The sequence below is a fragment of the Mobula birostris genome, chromosome 19 (assembly GCF_030028105.1).
Source record: "Mobula birostris isolate sMobBir1 chromosome 19, sMobBir1.hap1, whole genome shotgun sequence".
NCBI lineage: Eukaryota > Metazoa > Chordata > Chondrichthyes > Myliobatiformes > Myliobatidae > Mobula > Mobula birostris.
The window spans coordinates 40,207,894-40,223,107 of NC_092388.1; the positions used below are offsets into that span (position 1 = coordinate 40,207,894).

At 38.0% G+C, this 15,214-nt stretch overlaps 1 protein-coding gene across 1 annotated transcript in view; it reads right to left on the minus strand.

The window, feature by feature from the left end:
- Window positions 1-15,214, minus strand: part of LOC140212298 (aryl hydrocarbon receptor-like) — a 191,450-nt gene that overhangs the window by 150,403 nt on the left and 25,833 nt on the right. Inside the window, exons 3-4 of the mRNA XM_072283002.1 lie at window positions 13,653-13,834; window positions 1,526-1,556 (exon numbers count right to left, since the gene is read on the minus strand). Of these exons, the coding sequence (XP_072139103.1) occupies window positions 1,526-1,556; window positions 13,653-13,834 (213 nt within the window). The remainder of the gene's footprint in view (window positions 1-1,525; window positions 1,557-13,652; window positions 13,835-15,214) is intronic.

Consider the following 15,214-nt stretch of genomic DNA (forward strand, 5'->3'; position numbering starts at 1 on the left):
TGAACAAAGCATTGAATTTTGTCCTTTGATGGTTGCAGTTGTGGCTTGCACAGGGTGAAAGCCTTGACTGGCTTTTCCATAGAAATCCAAAAGATATTTAAGCAGTGTTAGGCCGTTCAGCCCAGAATATCTGCTCCCTCACCCAAACACAACTGATTTATTTTTTCAACCCTATTGTGTTTTTAATATTTCAGTAATAAATTGAGTAATATTATATACGTATGTTTGGTTAAGTATTTGTTGTTGTTTAATAAAGCAATGTGGGTTAAATGTAAAAGTACGTAAATGGCATACGTCATTACGCCAACACATGAAGCATGTGCACCTTGCTTAAAGTAAAAATGAACTAAGATTCACCTCTCTTGGCTCCCTTGCTTTCTTTTCCGTAACTTTTACATTTTGGAGTTTAAAAATTGAACAAACCCCTTTCCCCCACTTTCTCTCCATAAGCCTTAACCCACTTACAAATCAATAATTTATCAACGACTACCTTAAATATGACCAATGACTTGGCTTGCATGGGAATGAATTCCACAGATTCACCACCCTCTGGCTCAAGAAATACCTCCTCATCTCGGTTCTAAAGGGACGTCCTTTCACTCACAATCTTCTGCACCGTCAGTCACAAGGCTTATCGTGCTTTGATTAAATAACTCCGAACCTTTGACCAAACATTAACCAGTTGACAGGTTTTTGAATGCTATAATGGTTTCCCCCAGCCTTTGACCCCATGCATCAAATTTATATTTTTCCGCTGTCTGAAACTGCTATGATGTGAAATATTCTTTCAAATTCTGAACCACCATCACAAATGAGTCATTGGTGAGCTATAAAGTTACTGAGTGCGGGATACTTTTTGGAATCCCCTCCGTTATCATTATTGGATTCACATCTTGCGTTAATTGTGAGGTTTCATGCAGTCTTCAAGTTCAAGAATATTACCTGGCATGGTTAGCATCTCCATTCTTTCCTTGTGGCACATGAGTAATTCATACTCACAAATTAGGAGCATTTTAGCCCCTCATGACTCTTCTGCCATTAAATAAGATCATGGCTGATCTGCCTGCAAGATCAACTCTGCACTCCCATCCACCTGTCGTGATCATTCACTATCACTTCCACAAACTCCTACCTCCTGCTTATTACATACCCACCCCCTTTGCTTATTACATACCTACCCCCTTCAAAAAAATCCAAAAACTCTTGCTTTCAATACATTTTGAAGAAGAGTGTTCCTGACAGAAAAAGAACGACTTCATCTCCATCCTCCCATGTCCACCGTGTCCATACCCCTATTGATTTTTTATGTTTCTATCCACTTGCCCCTCATTCTTCAAAACCCCAGCAGATAAGGCCTAATTTGTCCCACATTTCTTCATCTGATAACTCCTCCACTCCTGGCATTAATGCAGAAAACGGTCTCTGAAATGTTTCCAATGCACGAAAATTCTTCTCCGAGTAAGGGGTTCAATACTGTGTATACTTCTCCATATGTGGTCTCACAAAAACCCTGTACTTCTGAAACATAAACTTTCTACTTTGCTCTTCGGTTCCCACTGCTGTAAATGATAACATTCTATTAAGTTTCATAATTACTTCCAGTACCTGCATACTAGTTTTTTGCAAATTATACCATAGGACACCCAAATGCTTCTACACTTCAGTACTGTTATACAACCATAGGCTGTCCATGTGCTGGAGATGTTATTTTCTTATTCCATCGAACTGCTCTCATAATACCTAAAGCTTTGTGTGTTCATATTTCACGCTCAATCTTTTTCTTTGCATTTCTTCTATGTTTCTTGCTCTAACTTTGCCTTAAAAGATGGCACCTTTAAGATTGTTTGCTGTTGTCTTACAGTGAAAAGAATCTTGCCTTCAGCTCACCTGCCCTCCCTTGATCTAAGTAGTATGAGCTACTCAAAAATCCTCCTACTCAGCCACCAATTGGGAGATTGAACCTTCATGGCTTATACTCTGCTGTTTGTCTTCATGACCATGGAACTTTTACCATTTGCACAGTGCTATCAAATGCAAAATTGCTGATTTCATTTATTCTGTTTTTATTCTTTTTTAGCTCATCCAGTTTTATGTTGTATCTTAAAACAGGCCTTGGATGTTGCTAGAGTACTATTAAGTTCTAATTACAATAACATTTAAGGGACTTATGATGGCTAAACACATCACATGTTCATTCTAACAGCAACTTTTTGCATAAGCTATGTGCATCATAGGTACACACTGATTTCAATATACCCTGCAGCCTCATGACTTATTTACATAACTAGATACAAATATACTGCATGCAGTTTATGCATCTTTCCAGATAAAGTAAATGTTTTTTTTATTCAATCCTGGGATGTGTCTGCTGCTGTCAAGTTACCATTTATTGTCTAACTCTAATTGGTTACTGAGTAGACTGGTTTGTGAGGCCATTTTAGACAGTAGTTAAGAAACAAACCTACTGAGTCATAAAGAGGCCAAATAGGGGAATCCCTATTACCGAACTTGAAGAAGTTATTATTACTGTAATAGCGTAGTTAATCTTTGGCAGTATTCAAATAAGCAGACATTGGTATCAGAAAATCAGTTCCTTAAATCCAAGGAGAAGCCATTTTATTTTTCTTCTTTAAGGGAAGTCCTTTTACATCAGTTCCTTTCAGCACTACAAATGCTATGAATAAGCATTTCTTCCAGTTTCTGAATAAACCTGATTTACAGTACTCATTTGCAGACATTTCTCTACACCAGTGATACAATTTTAGAAATCAGTAATTAAAAACAAATTCAGAAAAAATGTTGGCTGGTATTCCTGAAATAATAAGCAAAACCTTGGATCTCTTTCCAAGAAACAAAGCAACTGAAATATAGTGAGTGATTCCCTAATTTTTCACTTACTATTTTTATAAGATTGGCCTCACTCTTGCCTGCTGATGAATCTTCCATATGGAAGTCTTCCTGTTTCTCAGTGAAATGGCTGTTCATTTAAGTTGAACAGTATGTTTCTATTCTTGGAGCTGTTAATCTTGCACAATTTCCCATAAAAATCTATACAGCTTAGAATCCAGTTCGTGTATTACATTATCCAGGTCAGTACAGAAACTTGAACCAGCCATCAGCAAAGATATATCCTTGCATGTACATTTATGAATGCCTTTGTTGTCATGTGCAAGTATAGAGGGGCTATAAATGAATACTGGTACATGCAAGACATATATCACGGATTGCCTGGCCTTTTTGATTGAAGGAAGAGCATGTGAATGAGGAATATAAGGGAGGTGGTATGATGCCAAAGTCAGGCATTGGAAGGGGTCTTTTAGGGATAATAGGAAAACAAAGGAAATTTCAAGTGAAAATACACATGGAAGTGGAGTGAAGCTTAGGATGTATTGGAGCTTAGTAAAGACAATATAAGCATTGTATCTTTTAATACTATTTAATTGAGGTAAGTTTGAATCTGAGAACATTGCAATTAGAGTAGCATTGGATTGAGATCCCATTATATACCCTGCCTAGTACCCTGTTAGGCAAGTTGGGCAGGACGTGCAACAGGGAGCTGATCTTACTCAATCAGTCTCATAGCTTGCTTAAAGTGAAAGTTTGCCCCAGCACACCCCTTGTCAACAACAGTAACACCCATTTACATAAAACATTCTGAGGCACTTTGCAAGGGCGTTTCAAACAAAACCTTAAAATCAAACCACACATGAAGGTTTGACTATTGACCAAAGTTTAAAGTGTGCCTGAAAGCTGGCAAGAAAGGTGGAGATGATTCAGTTGTTAATAGCAGGGTGACTAAGTTCAAGGATGCTCAAGAGACCATAATTAGAGGAGTGTTAACATCTCATAGCGATCCCTTCAAAGATGCTGAGAGGGTAGACCATTGAATGATTTGAAAACATTAAAATGGAAGACTTCTTCAGTAGGGTAGAATATGTTATTAACACAAAGGTGATGGATGAATGGAACTGTGTGAGTTTGCATACTCAGCAGGGCTGACCTAGAATTGGACAAACTTGGTAGGATTGCACTGGATTAATTAAGGCTGCAGATAACAAGGCATGATTGAGCAGTTCAGGAGCTCAGGCAATACTGTTGTTGGGCAATGATACAAAGGTGAAAAATGGTGATCTTGGTGTTGGAAATGACTAAAATTTAAATTGTTTTATTATTGTCACATGTATCAAGATGCAATGAAAAGTTCATCTTGCATACATACTGTTCATACAGATAAAATCAGAAAATACTAAGGAACCTTTCAATAGTCTTATAATAGTGAGGTAGAAGCTGTCCTTGAACCTGGTGGAACATGCTTTTGTACCTGCTGCCCAATGGGAGAGAGCAGAAGAGAGAATGTCGAGCGTAGGTGACAGGGTAAGGAGACAGAATCCATGGAGGGGATGCTGTTTCTATGACGAGTCAAGCAGTGTTCATAAGTCTCTGCAATGTCTTGCAGTCATATGCAGAACAGTTGCCAGATTGGATACTTTCCATGGAGCATCAGTGAAAATAGTTTGAGGTGCAAAGGGTTCTGCTGCCTGAGGAAGAAAAGGCGCAGGTGAGCTTTCAGGATCATGGCGACTGCAGCTTGACCAGGACAGGCTACTGATGCTGCTCACCTCTAAAAACAGAAAGTTCTCAAACCATTTAACACTGTTGATGTAGGCAGAAGTTATACTGAAACTTTATCTAGTTTAATTCAATTTCAGCTAGGAAATTTAGGGATTTGGTAGATATGGAATGGAATTTATGACAGTGAACAGTTTGAGTCCTGAATATTTTGCAGTTGAATTCTAATCCAGTACTTTTGGGACTTTAGTGGTGCTGGACTGGCAGATCTTCTGGACTACTGGGTGTAATTTTAATAACGCTGCAAAACATGTTTAATTCAACTTTTAAACATGTTTCACAGAATCAAAAAGAATTTTCCATTTATCTTGGTAAGCTAAACAGGGATGCAAGGTTGGAATCCAAGACATTCTTCAAGAGAGGATAGAAACAGAATCTTTGTGAGTTGAAAAGCATAGTGGGAAACAGGGCCGTGGAAAGTTAGAGGGGAGCATTGACAGCATATTCATGATTAATAGAGCAGGCGTCCCATGGACTGGAAGAAAATGCAGGAGGCAGGGTCCAGAGAACATGGTAAATATCTCTTGGGAACACACAAAATGTTGGAGTAATCAGCAGGCCAGGCAGCATCTAAGAAAAGAGTACAGACGATGTTTCAGGCTGAAGTCCTTCGGCAGCACTCTTGATAAATACCTCTTGGTGAGCCAGATGCTGAGTCACCAGAAGTTCTGAATAATCAGATAGCAAATTATTGAAGTTTAAACCTCTGCTCATCCTAATACTGTATATTGAACAAACTATAAACAAAGAGTCAAGGAGATGGTGCTGAGATAAAGATGGGTATCATCAATGGAAATATGGTATGTAACGTTCTCCTTGAAAATGCTGCACAGGAGCACCATGCAGAGGAGAAAGTGGTTGGTGGAGGCAAGGTTAGATCATTGGGGAAATCTTAAAATTTGTGCAAATATTAGTGTGGGCCATCTGATGATCTGTGAGGAGGATAAAACATTAGCACACACTTTAGACTTGAATTTTTACTGCCTGCTCTAATCTCCAGCCTCAGCTTCCCTGATTATTTTTTTTCTATTGACATGGATGTTAATTTTCCTTCTACTTTTGACATTAAAAGTTTGGATTACATTTCACTATTACAGCAGTTCAATAAGTTTTCAATGTAACTGAGACATTATAACTAGAATCAAGAAAACTAATAGTGGCCGCAATCGGCACCCCAGGTTATGAAACTACAAATAAAAGATGTTCTCCTGCCACTCAGCCAGACTTTCCTTGTGATCTTTATCTGAAGGTAACATGTGGATGACTGGAATATGTAACCAGTCAGAATGTTACAGTAAATGAAATTAAAATAAAACAACTGCAGATACTGGAAACCTAAAATAAAGACAATGCGATACTCTTGAAATAGTTCTCTGCCTTAAAACTGAAATTGAAATGGACTAAATGTGAATTAAAAAAAAGGCTAGCTAAATTCAGCTGATGAGGATTTCAATTATAAACATCACAATGTACTTGTAATATTTCATTCCATTCTTTGTGCACCTGCAAAAATCATGTTTTTTCTATAAAATTAGGCATTGAACATCAGCTCAGAGTAATGATAAATCAGTGACATATCTTACTGAATCTGGAATGTGATTTAAATTATGTTTAATCGCATGTGACATTTAATGACTTCTCAGTTTTGAGAGGCAATTATGCTGTTGCCTTTCTGATAGCAACATTGAGGCAGCCCAATTTCATTCCTGCTAGCTTTAACAAAAATTCCACAATTATTATTGTGTCCACTACTTCATCCTGTCCTTAACCTTCTCGCCATGTGCAATGGATTTATTAATGCTATTTCTTTACTCAATTAAGTTTTTCTGAATGACAATTCACTCCAGCAAGAACTCTACTAAATGGATAAGTACTTCCTTAAAGATTCTGTTTTATCTACATACCTGAGGAACTGTTTTAATTTAGTTTCAATCATTGTACCATGACTAAAATGGCCTGAGAAGATAATTTAATTTTCTGTCCCGGAATAGATTTCCAGAACAGAATGGAAGGCTCTTACTTCGCCAAAACAATGTGCTTCCTCAAGGAATATGGTCCTTTAATCACGTTCAATAGTGTATGTACTTGCACTTTGCAAAATGATTCAAGAAATACTGCTACTGCTTTATTGAAAAATTGGATCTGTGAATTGAATCTGTTTTTACCAATCTCCATAATGAAGGATTGATTCCATAGAATTAAGAATAGCGTGATAAGCATAATGATTGTGGTTGTCAGTGCAGGAAAACAGTAACCTACCCTACATGGTCTGCATATGACTAATGTTCTCCATTGCATTGAAGACTCTTAAGATGGCATTACTTGAAGAAACAATAAAGAGGACAGACCACAACCAGCTTCTTAAACTACTTCAGGATGTGGGTATTCGATAAAAGAAAAGTTGAGTAATTGTTATTCCTTGGAACATGCAAATCTTTAATTAGTTCCAAATCTCATCTGTTACCCCTTGCTCGTGCAAATCTTTCCTTTTCAATGACACTTCTCTTACCACTTTCAGGTACAGCATTCTAGACCATTAAGGTTTGTTATGCAAGAAAATATTCTCATTCACTTCACCCCTGGTTCCTTTGTCAATTTTATTAAACCTTTAATCTTTGTTAAGTGGTTTGTCTACCCACTTTCAATTAACTACCCCTTGTCTGATGAGAATAAGCCATTTTCTTTAGTCTGGCTGTATAGTTGAATCTGGAAATCCCAATTATCTTTCTGGAGATCACTCCCTACACCTACTGGAGGTATTGGATCCTATCCTATGTGTGCCATGATTACACTGATAGAGCAGGAAATTTAGCCAAGAATAACTGAAGCAAATTATTTACATTAACAGTTGACTGAGACACCACAGAGGATCGGGGATAACCATTTGTAAAGGTCATTTACATTTTTAAAAGGTACAAAATAGAATATGTTAATTTGGGATTGACTGAAATTGAAAGTTATGTAATTTTAGAGTAGATTAATAAAAGAAAAAAAACTTATTTTTACTATTTTCACAGGTTTGTGACCCTCAACCTTACTCTGGAGATAAGAGTTTATTACCCAAGTTGAAACTCCATTGCAGAAGACAGGGAGCACCCTGCCATTGGGGTGACTGTCTTTCAGATAGACATGGAACCAAGGCCACATCTGCCCTTCCAAGCGGATGTAATGGACCACAACTTGAAGAACATTTGATGGGTTCTACCCACATTCTGGCCAAGAGTTAACTCTTAACCAACATCTGAAATGGCTGATCTAGTTATTCCTTCTATCACTGTTTCTGTCAGACTACTCTTAACAACCCATTTTCCACATTAAAAAAGAAACTAAATTTCAGAAGATACTTCTTTACTGTAGAATAATTCAGCACTTATGCACTTTGTAAAATAAATCATTAATTTCAACCTTTTTATTATTATGGTATTTATTTTAGTGTTATGCCACTGTTAGGATCATCTAATATTGAAAGCAGTTAAAAATGGAGCTCACCATCATAAACAAATCAAGATCTGAAATGGTAGCTGGCTAGTCAGAGAAATAAAGAAGAAGGTTATGCTATTGGAGTTTGATGAAAAGCATTGGAAAGAATTTCAGGAGGACTATTAGCAGTATCATCCTGCTGATCTGCTGGGACAAATGATCGCTTTCTGTGTTAATTCAGAATTTAGAATTTTAAAGATAACCTTGCAAATCTGGATGGTTTCTTTCTCTAACCACTAAAAAAAATCAATTCAAAGGGTGGAAGTTGTTTGTGAAAGTGTAGAGCAGGGATAGGCAACAGGTGAACACATTCTTTCTTTCTACATTTCAATCAACAGAAGCAAAGGACAGTTGAACACAACTAAATCTGCCCAGCTGGTTCCCATTTTGTGTTTCCAGCAAAGCCCAATTTCAGATCCCATCTTGGTCATTGGTACTCTTGGTTTCCAAATCTAGTTATTGGTTAGAAAGGTTAATGGGGGGGGCCACTTAATTCCTATGATAAGTTTGTATTCTTTTTGGATTATGCTGGCAGAAGAAAGAGCTTCTGACAAGTTTTCTTCATCTACATCATTATATAATAACGTTGAAAAAATATGAAGAATAAATCATTCCCTAGGTCATCTTATAAATCTTTTATGGTGCCTGTTACGATTCATCTAACAAGTGAATGATATTAACTTCCCTTTCAGAAGAATAACCTGGCAAGTACATTGCTGTGTGTAATTGCGTTCAGAACCATGATTATCTTGTTTTAGATTTATTACCATTGACTTACAAACACTCAAAACTGACCCTGATTGGACTAAGGTTCCTGAATAAGCAGTGTCCCCATGCACCAAATTTCTTCTCCAGCAACTAATGATTTGTGGTTTTGTTTTATACTTAAAACTTCTTCAGTTTCTTTACTTCATTCCCAATGGATTAAGGGAGAAGTGAAATCTCCCAAAATGATCAGTGATTTCTATTCCTTATCCAAAACATGTTTATATGCAACTCATAATCACGAACTACTATTTAAAAAATGCAATGTTGGATTGTGAAAAGTTGGAGGAATTTTGATGATGAAATTTGTTAAAAATTAAAAACAGCAACAGACTCAAAAGTAGGCTGAGATCATTGCTATTTTTTGGCTGAGTCTTCTTGTAATCATTAAGTTAGAGGATACTGGTACTGATTGAATGTAAGCATTTTGGGTATAGTGTCAAAAAATCATGGTAAGTCAATACAGGTTAAAGTCACTCCGATGAACTTTCAAAAGGCTATCTTGGTGTATTCATATCTCATTCTAATGAATATGCTTTATGTTATTTCAGGATACGCAGCGATCATTACATGCTAAATCATTAAACATCCCAAGGTACAAGGAGCTACTAGAACAAGTAAACACATTGTTAGCAAAAGAGGTAGCTTTTAAAACATGTTTAAAAGGAGCAGAGATGACAAGAAGGAGAATATAGAAGGAATTCCAGCAAGAGTCTAATCAACTATTGGTTTGGTTAGCCATTTGTGGAATTCATGTAGGTTGGGAATGTATAAGAGGCCAGAACTGCAGGGATCTTGGAAACGTTTAGGACTGAATGGGGTGTCAGAGTTGAGAACTGGGTTATGGTGTAATTGATAAACAGTGGTGGGAAATTTAAATCTGAAGTGTTACTGTACTGGGAGATGAAGTATATAGTGGGTATTGGATGAGTGGGACCTGATGGATAGTATTTGGAATACACCCACAAATATCTGTGTTGTATAAGTGTACTCTAATCACAACATCCAGCTGGTCCAGACTCTAAGTAAGTCAAACAGAAACCCCTAGTCTGCCAGAAAACTTTTTAGTGACATACTTAACTGAAATATGCTAGGTGTTATATCAGTTGTATACCCAGTTCCTGACGAACAAGGACGCCCAAGAATTACTGTCACTTCGGAATGTTGAGCACCACTCTAATGACAGTTTGGAAACTAGGTCATGAACAGGTAGAAGATCGGAGAAAGATTGAAAAATGAGCAAAATTGAGTTGTGTTTGATTACTGAATGGTTTAGAGAAGTTTTAAAGTATTTAACTGGAATAACATGCATAGGTGTAATTTACTATATACACAAAATAAATGAATTTTTGAAAAAAAAAATCAATGCACCATGACTTAATGAACACTTCTTAATGATTATTTCTGTCATGATATTCAGTGTAATTGTAATAAATGAATGTCCAACTCATCAAAGAAAAACCAAATGCAGCTAAATTTTCAGTGTAATCGAAAGCATTCTAAGAATGCGGTCACATATATTCAAGAGTAATATAGAGTAGTGTTGAACAGATGCAATTCGGTCTGCTGGAATTCTAAGCCAAGTGTAAAGTTCTGGTAGGATTAAGTTTATAATTACTTAGAGCCTATATACCCCACACTAAAAAACCAGACTATTGATGGGGTGTCTATGAACTGGCTTGTCCTTTCTTGTGTTTATCTCTCAGCTTAAATACACATGTTCGTTGCTGATGACCAAGTATTTTCTTAACATTGCTTTAAGTTTGGTGCATTATCATAGGAGTACCTCAGTTAAGTGACGTTAAGAATACCATAGAACAGATGCCCATCTGTCTCGCCTTTAACTGAACATGAGGAGACAGGGAGCTCATGGACAGCTTTTCCAAGAAATAGAACAAAGAGAAAATTGAGTATGGTGATTTATACCCATGCTTTGTTTTTCTTCTAAGGTCTTCATGCATGAAGGAAGATTTGCTGGAGATGCAAAGAAGCATTTCACCAGGATCTAATTCTTTCTGAGGATGAACCATCATAGGCTGTGCAACTATGTTGCAACACAAGTGCTCATATTTCAGCAAGACCGATGAATAGCTGAGCTTTCACTTGGTCATTCACAAATCACCACCCTGAGGCAGGTGACAAAGTTAACTGTGGAGAACCTGCATGTTGGGCACAAGCTTCTCTGAGCCACACTCATCTTGCAAATATGGACTCTGAGCCCCAGGGGAACATCACCGCAGCAGCAAACGCAGAGGTTTATCAGCAACTTGGTGAAGCTTTGTAGAACCTGCATGAAGCCAAACCTCCGTTAAGGCAGAGTTCATGGAGCAGCCCGACTCCAAACATGCGAACTGATGGGAGGGGATGTTAAAGGCTGAATTCACTGGCATGTTCTTTGGAGCTTTAACAACGTCTGTCATATGGGTTATAGCCCATGCTCACAATGGTACAAACTTTGAGTATCATTGTGTCTGTCTCTTCAAATACGCTACTTGTTAGTTTTTCCATGGTCTCATGACTGTAAGAAGGCTGGCGTACAACCAACTGACGGGACTGAGGAAAAGATTAAAGATAAAAGGCATCCCCAGTGTTAATACCACATCCTACATAATACTCTCTATTCTCCTTCATCTTCCTCTAGCTCAGACACCAGTGTAGGTGCTACAGACTTTGTCAGGACCCTTCGCTTCCAATCCTCTGAGATGATGGACCTTTCACATCTCAGCAGTCCAGGCAAAGGCCTAAACAATCGGTCTCTGCCTTCCAATAATTGTAAAAGGAAGCAGCAAAGAATCCAGATTAAAGCAAATGGTGATTCATCATAGGAAGGTAGGTAGTTAATTCTGTTATTTATCTATGATTCAGAATGCTTATTTATCTACTCCCACATTCTGAGCTTTGTTTCATTCTGCCTGCTAGCCTGTTTCATGGTAAATATCAAAGCATGACCATACCTACTGGGTGAATATACAGTGGCTGGATGTGCAGTTTAGCGAACTCTTTATGCAAAGTGTAGGACAGCAATTAGCGATACTGGGAGCGTTCACCCACTATTTGTTCAAACCAGAATAATCAGTTGAATCATTTGGTGATATCTGAAGATACCCAATAGGCAATGTAGTTTTCTCTCACCTGCGAGTCTTTCAACTGTCCATTGCATGCTCAGTGAAACCTGGCATTATAATTCTGCACACCCAAGATGGAAGTATGAGAGAGTGCACCCTGACCCATTCAGCACCTGAAGAGCTTTTCCTGTACCATTTGAATCTGTGATGCTCCCTGCATCATGCTAAGCCAGACTGCTGCTGTAAACATTGAACCTTTATTGCGATTAGGCCATTTGAATTTAAAAAGCCAATATCAAGTGCTCCTTAACCTTATTATTTTCGCAACCTCAGGGATGGGGTTGTCAAATTCGAAATAATCTACACATCAAATGAAAATCCCTTCATTCCCATGTAACTGCGATGCTAAACAATAAGTTGATTGACAGTTTAGCTGCCTTAATAATAATTCCACTAAGCGCCACAGTGACTCCCAGCCTATCACAGCTCATTAAACCTGGAGATGGATATGACAGAGAAACATCTCTCCTGTTTCAAATATAACAAAATCTGTAGATGCTGGAAATCCAAAGCAACACACACACACAACAGGCCGGAGGAACTCAGCAGGTCAAGCAGCATCTGTGGAAAAGAGGGAACGGTGGATGTTTCGGGCCGAGACCCTTCTTCAGGACTGATGAAGTGTTTTGGCCCAAAACGTTGCCTGCTTACTCTTTTCCGGAGATGCAGAGTTCCTCCAGCATATTGTGTGTGTTGCATCTCTTCCGTTGTTGCATCCTATCCTGCTTCAGATCTTGTGTGTTCATCCTACATCCCAAACAACCATATAAAAAAGGATTGCTATATGCCAGACAGTTAGTAGACTTCAGCATTTCTACTGGTATCCACTAACGTAGACTTTGATTCTCTTGGCCTTGACAACATCATTTACTCAATAAAGTAATCAAACCCAGACAATTCATTGAGATTCAAGTTCACACAGTGTCAAAAGAGCAGCTGACCAACAATGAGATGACAGGACCACATTATAGAGCTATAGAAAGAAGCAACAGAAAACCAGGAAGGCTGTTAGAATAAGAAATTGTTTCAAAGGTTTGGTTTAAAAAAAAAATTGCATTTATAGAGCACCATTAATGTTGTAAAACAACCCAGGTTGCTTGACAGGAACACAATCAAACACAATTTAACACTAATTCATATAAGGAGACGCGAGGATATGTGATTTGAGTTAAAAAGAGAGAGGCAATTTATTCTGTAGGGAGAGTACAAGAGTCAGTTTACATTGGGAAACTAAAGGCAACATTCATAAAAATTTGGTAGACAAGAGGCCATATTTGCAGGAACACAGAGGGTGTAAGAATTGAGGAGGTTGTACTGACAAGTTGCAGCAGGAATATGGAGGGAATCAAAAGTAAAGCTGAGAATTTTGACATTGAAACTCAAGTCAAATTCTAAAGGAAAATCGCAAGTGCAAGGGAATGAACTGAAAGCTCTGCCTCAAAGATAAAGATAGGAAAAATATGTATTGAATAAAACAAAAAGAATGCATTTTACTAGATAAATATTACAAAGTGACAACTTCAAAGATCAAAATCAGATTAAAACCGAAATTGAAATTGAAATATGAGAACCCACCAGCAGAAACATGGGAGACTGGATTTGGAACAACTCTGTATTAAATGAGCGTTACACTGGTTTGTTAAATGCACCTACCTTGGAAAAAGCTCTTTACTCGAAGGTAGCTGACACTCAGGCGAAGAACTGAAAGTTTATCCAATTTGGAAATAATATCAGGTGAAAATGGCAGGAGACTGGCCAGGTGGTCTAACTCAGCGTTCAGACGATCTCGATGTCTCTTGGATGGATTAGACTTCGCACTGGTCGGTGTTGACTTGCTGTTTAAAACATAACGGAAAAAGCGATAGTTACTTGGAGAATGCAACTGCCTTATAAATTGAGTGAAGACTAAAACATAAATCTAGGTACTGAAGAGCTCGTTGGTTGGCATAAACAAGGTGTTTGCTTGCTGAAAATAGTGTCATCAGTGTTTCTACATTATGACTACATTGAAGGTACTAGGATTAAGGTTAAATTTTAGAGGGATTACTAAGTAAAAAAAGATTGGTGGAGGTTCCTAGATGACATAAATTTGCCTCACATTTCCAAATTCTCCTGTTAGTTTGCTAACACAAAAACACCTCATCTTGTCAGATAATTCATTTCTACTCTTGTTCAGTTCTAAACCCCTTTTAGCCTTTAACTTTATCTCTCCTCATTTAATTTCTCTTTTCCTTCAAATAGTCCCAAACTTTCCGTTTAATCCTTGCTACCTCCCAGCTCTGCACTTATGTAAGAAACAGGTTAGCCTCAGTAGAGTTCCACTATAGTCACTGACAGCAAGGCAGCAGGCATTTTGACTGATAGACTGTTGCTGCGAAATTTAGTAGTATTCCAGGTGTAAGGTACCATATACTACTAAACTGGCTTTGTTCATGCAAAGCCTATCCTTCACTTTCAAAGGAATCAGCTGGGTCTGTGTCTGAGTTCTGCTCAGAAGAAGACTCGTAGGGAGTACACAGGGAGCTGTGGATTAGACAGAGAACTTGGTCCAGTTGTTTGGTAGAAATGAAAACTGACTGAAAGATGGATAGACTGTGAAGGGAAGGGGACTAGGGTCAATAGTCAAGGGCTAGAACTGGTAGACAGGCAGTTAGGTTGGCTTTGTATGGAATGGCCGTCAATGGCTGCAACCCTATAATCTTGGGAGTGCAGAATAAGTGGCTGGGATGGGAATTCTGTTATTTCAGCAGACTGTTAGGCAAGGGTATAGGATTGGTCAAGACTGGGGGTGAGTGGAGAAAGCCCAGCACCTTCATTAATGGGGATCCAACTGAGTAGTGTCTTTGGAGGCAGTCTGTATCAGATGGGGAAGGTCCACGTAAATTCAAACTGAATTGAAATTGTATCCAAAGGAATAGGCATATCAAACTATAGAACCAGACATATTTAGATCTATAGAAGAACTTTGATAAGGTGTCTTAAGGCTTTCAATCTTATTACCTGAATAACCAAAACCAATGCATGTGGACAGTATTGTACAGGTGTGTACTGAGAGATGGTTATTGGGCAGTAAATGACTCATTTCCCTTGAGTACATTCAAAGCTCAAAGTTCAAAGTAAACTTATTAGCTAAGTATAGTGCCTATAAAGTGTATTCATCCCCCTGGAAGTTTTCAGGTTTTATTGTTTACAACATCGAATCACAGTAGATTTAA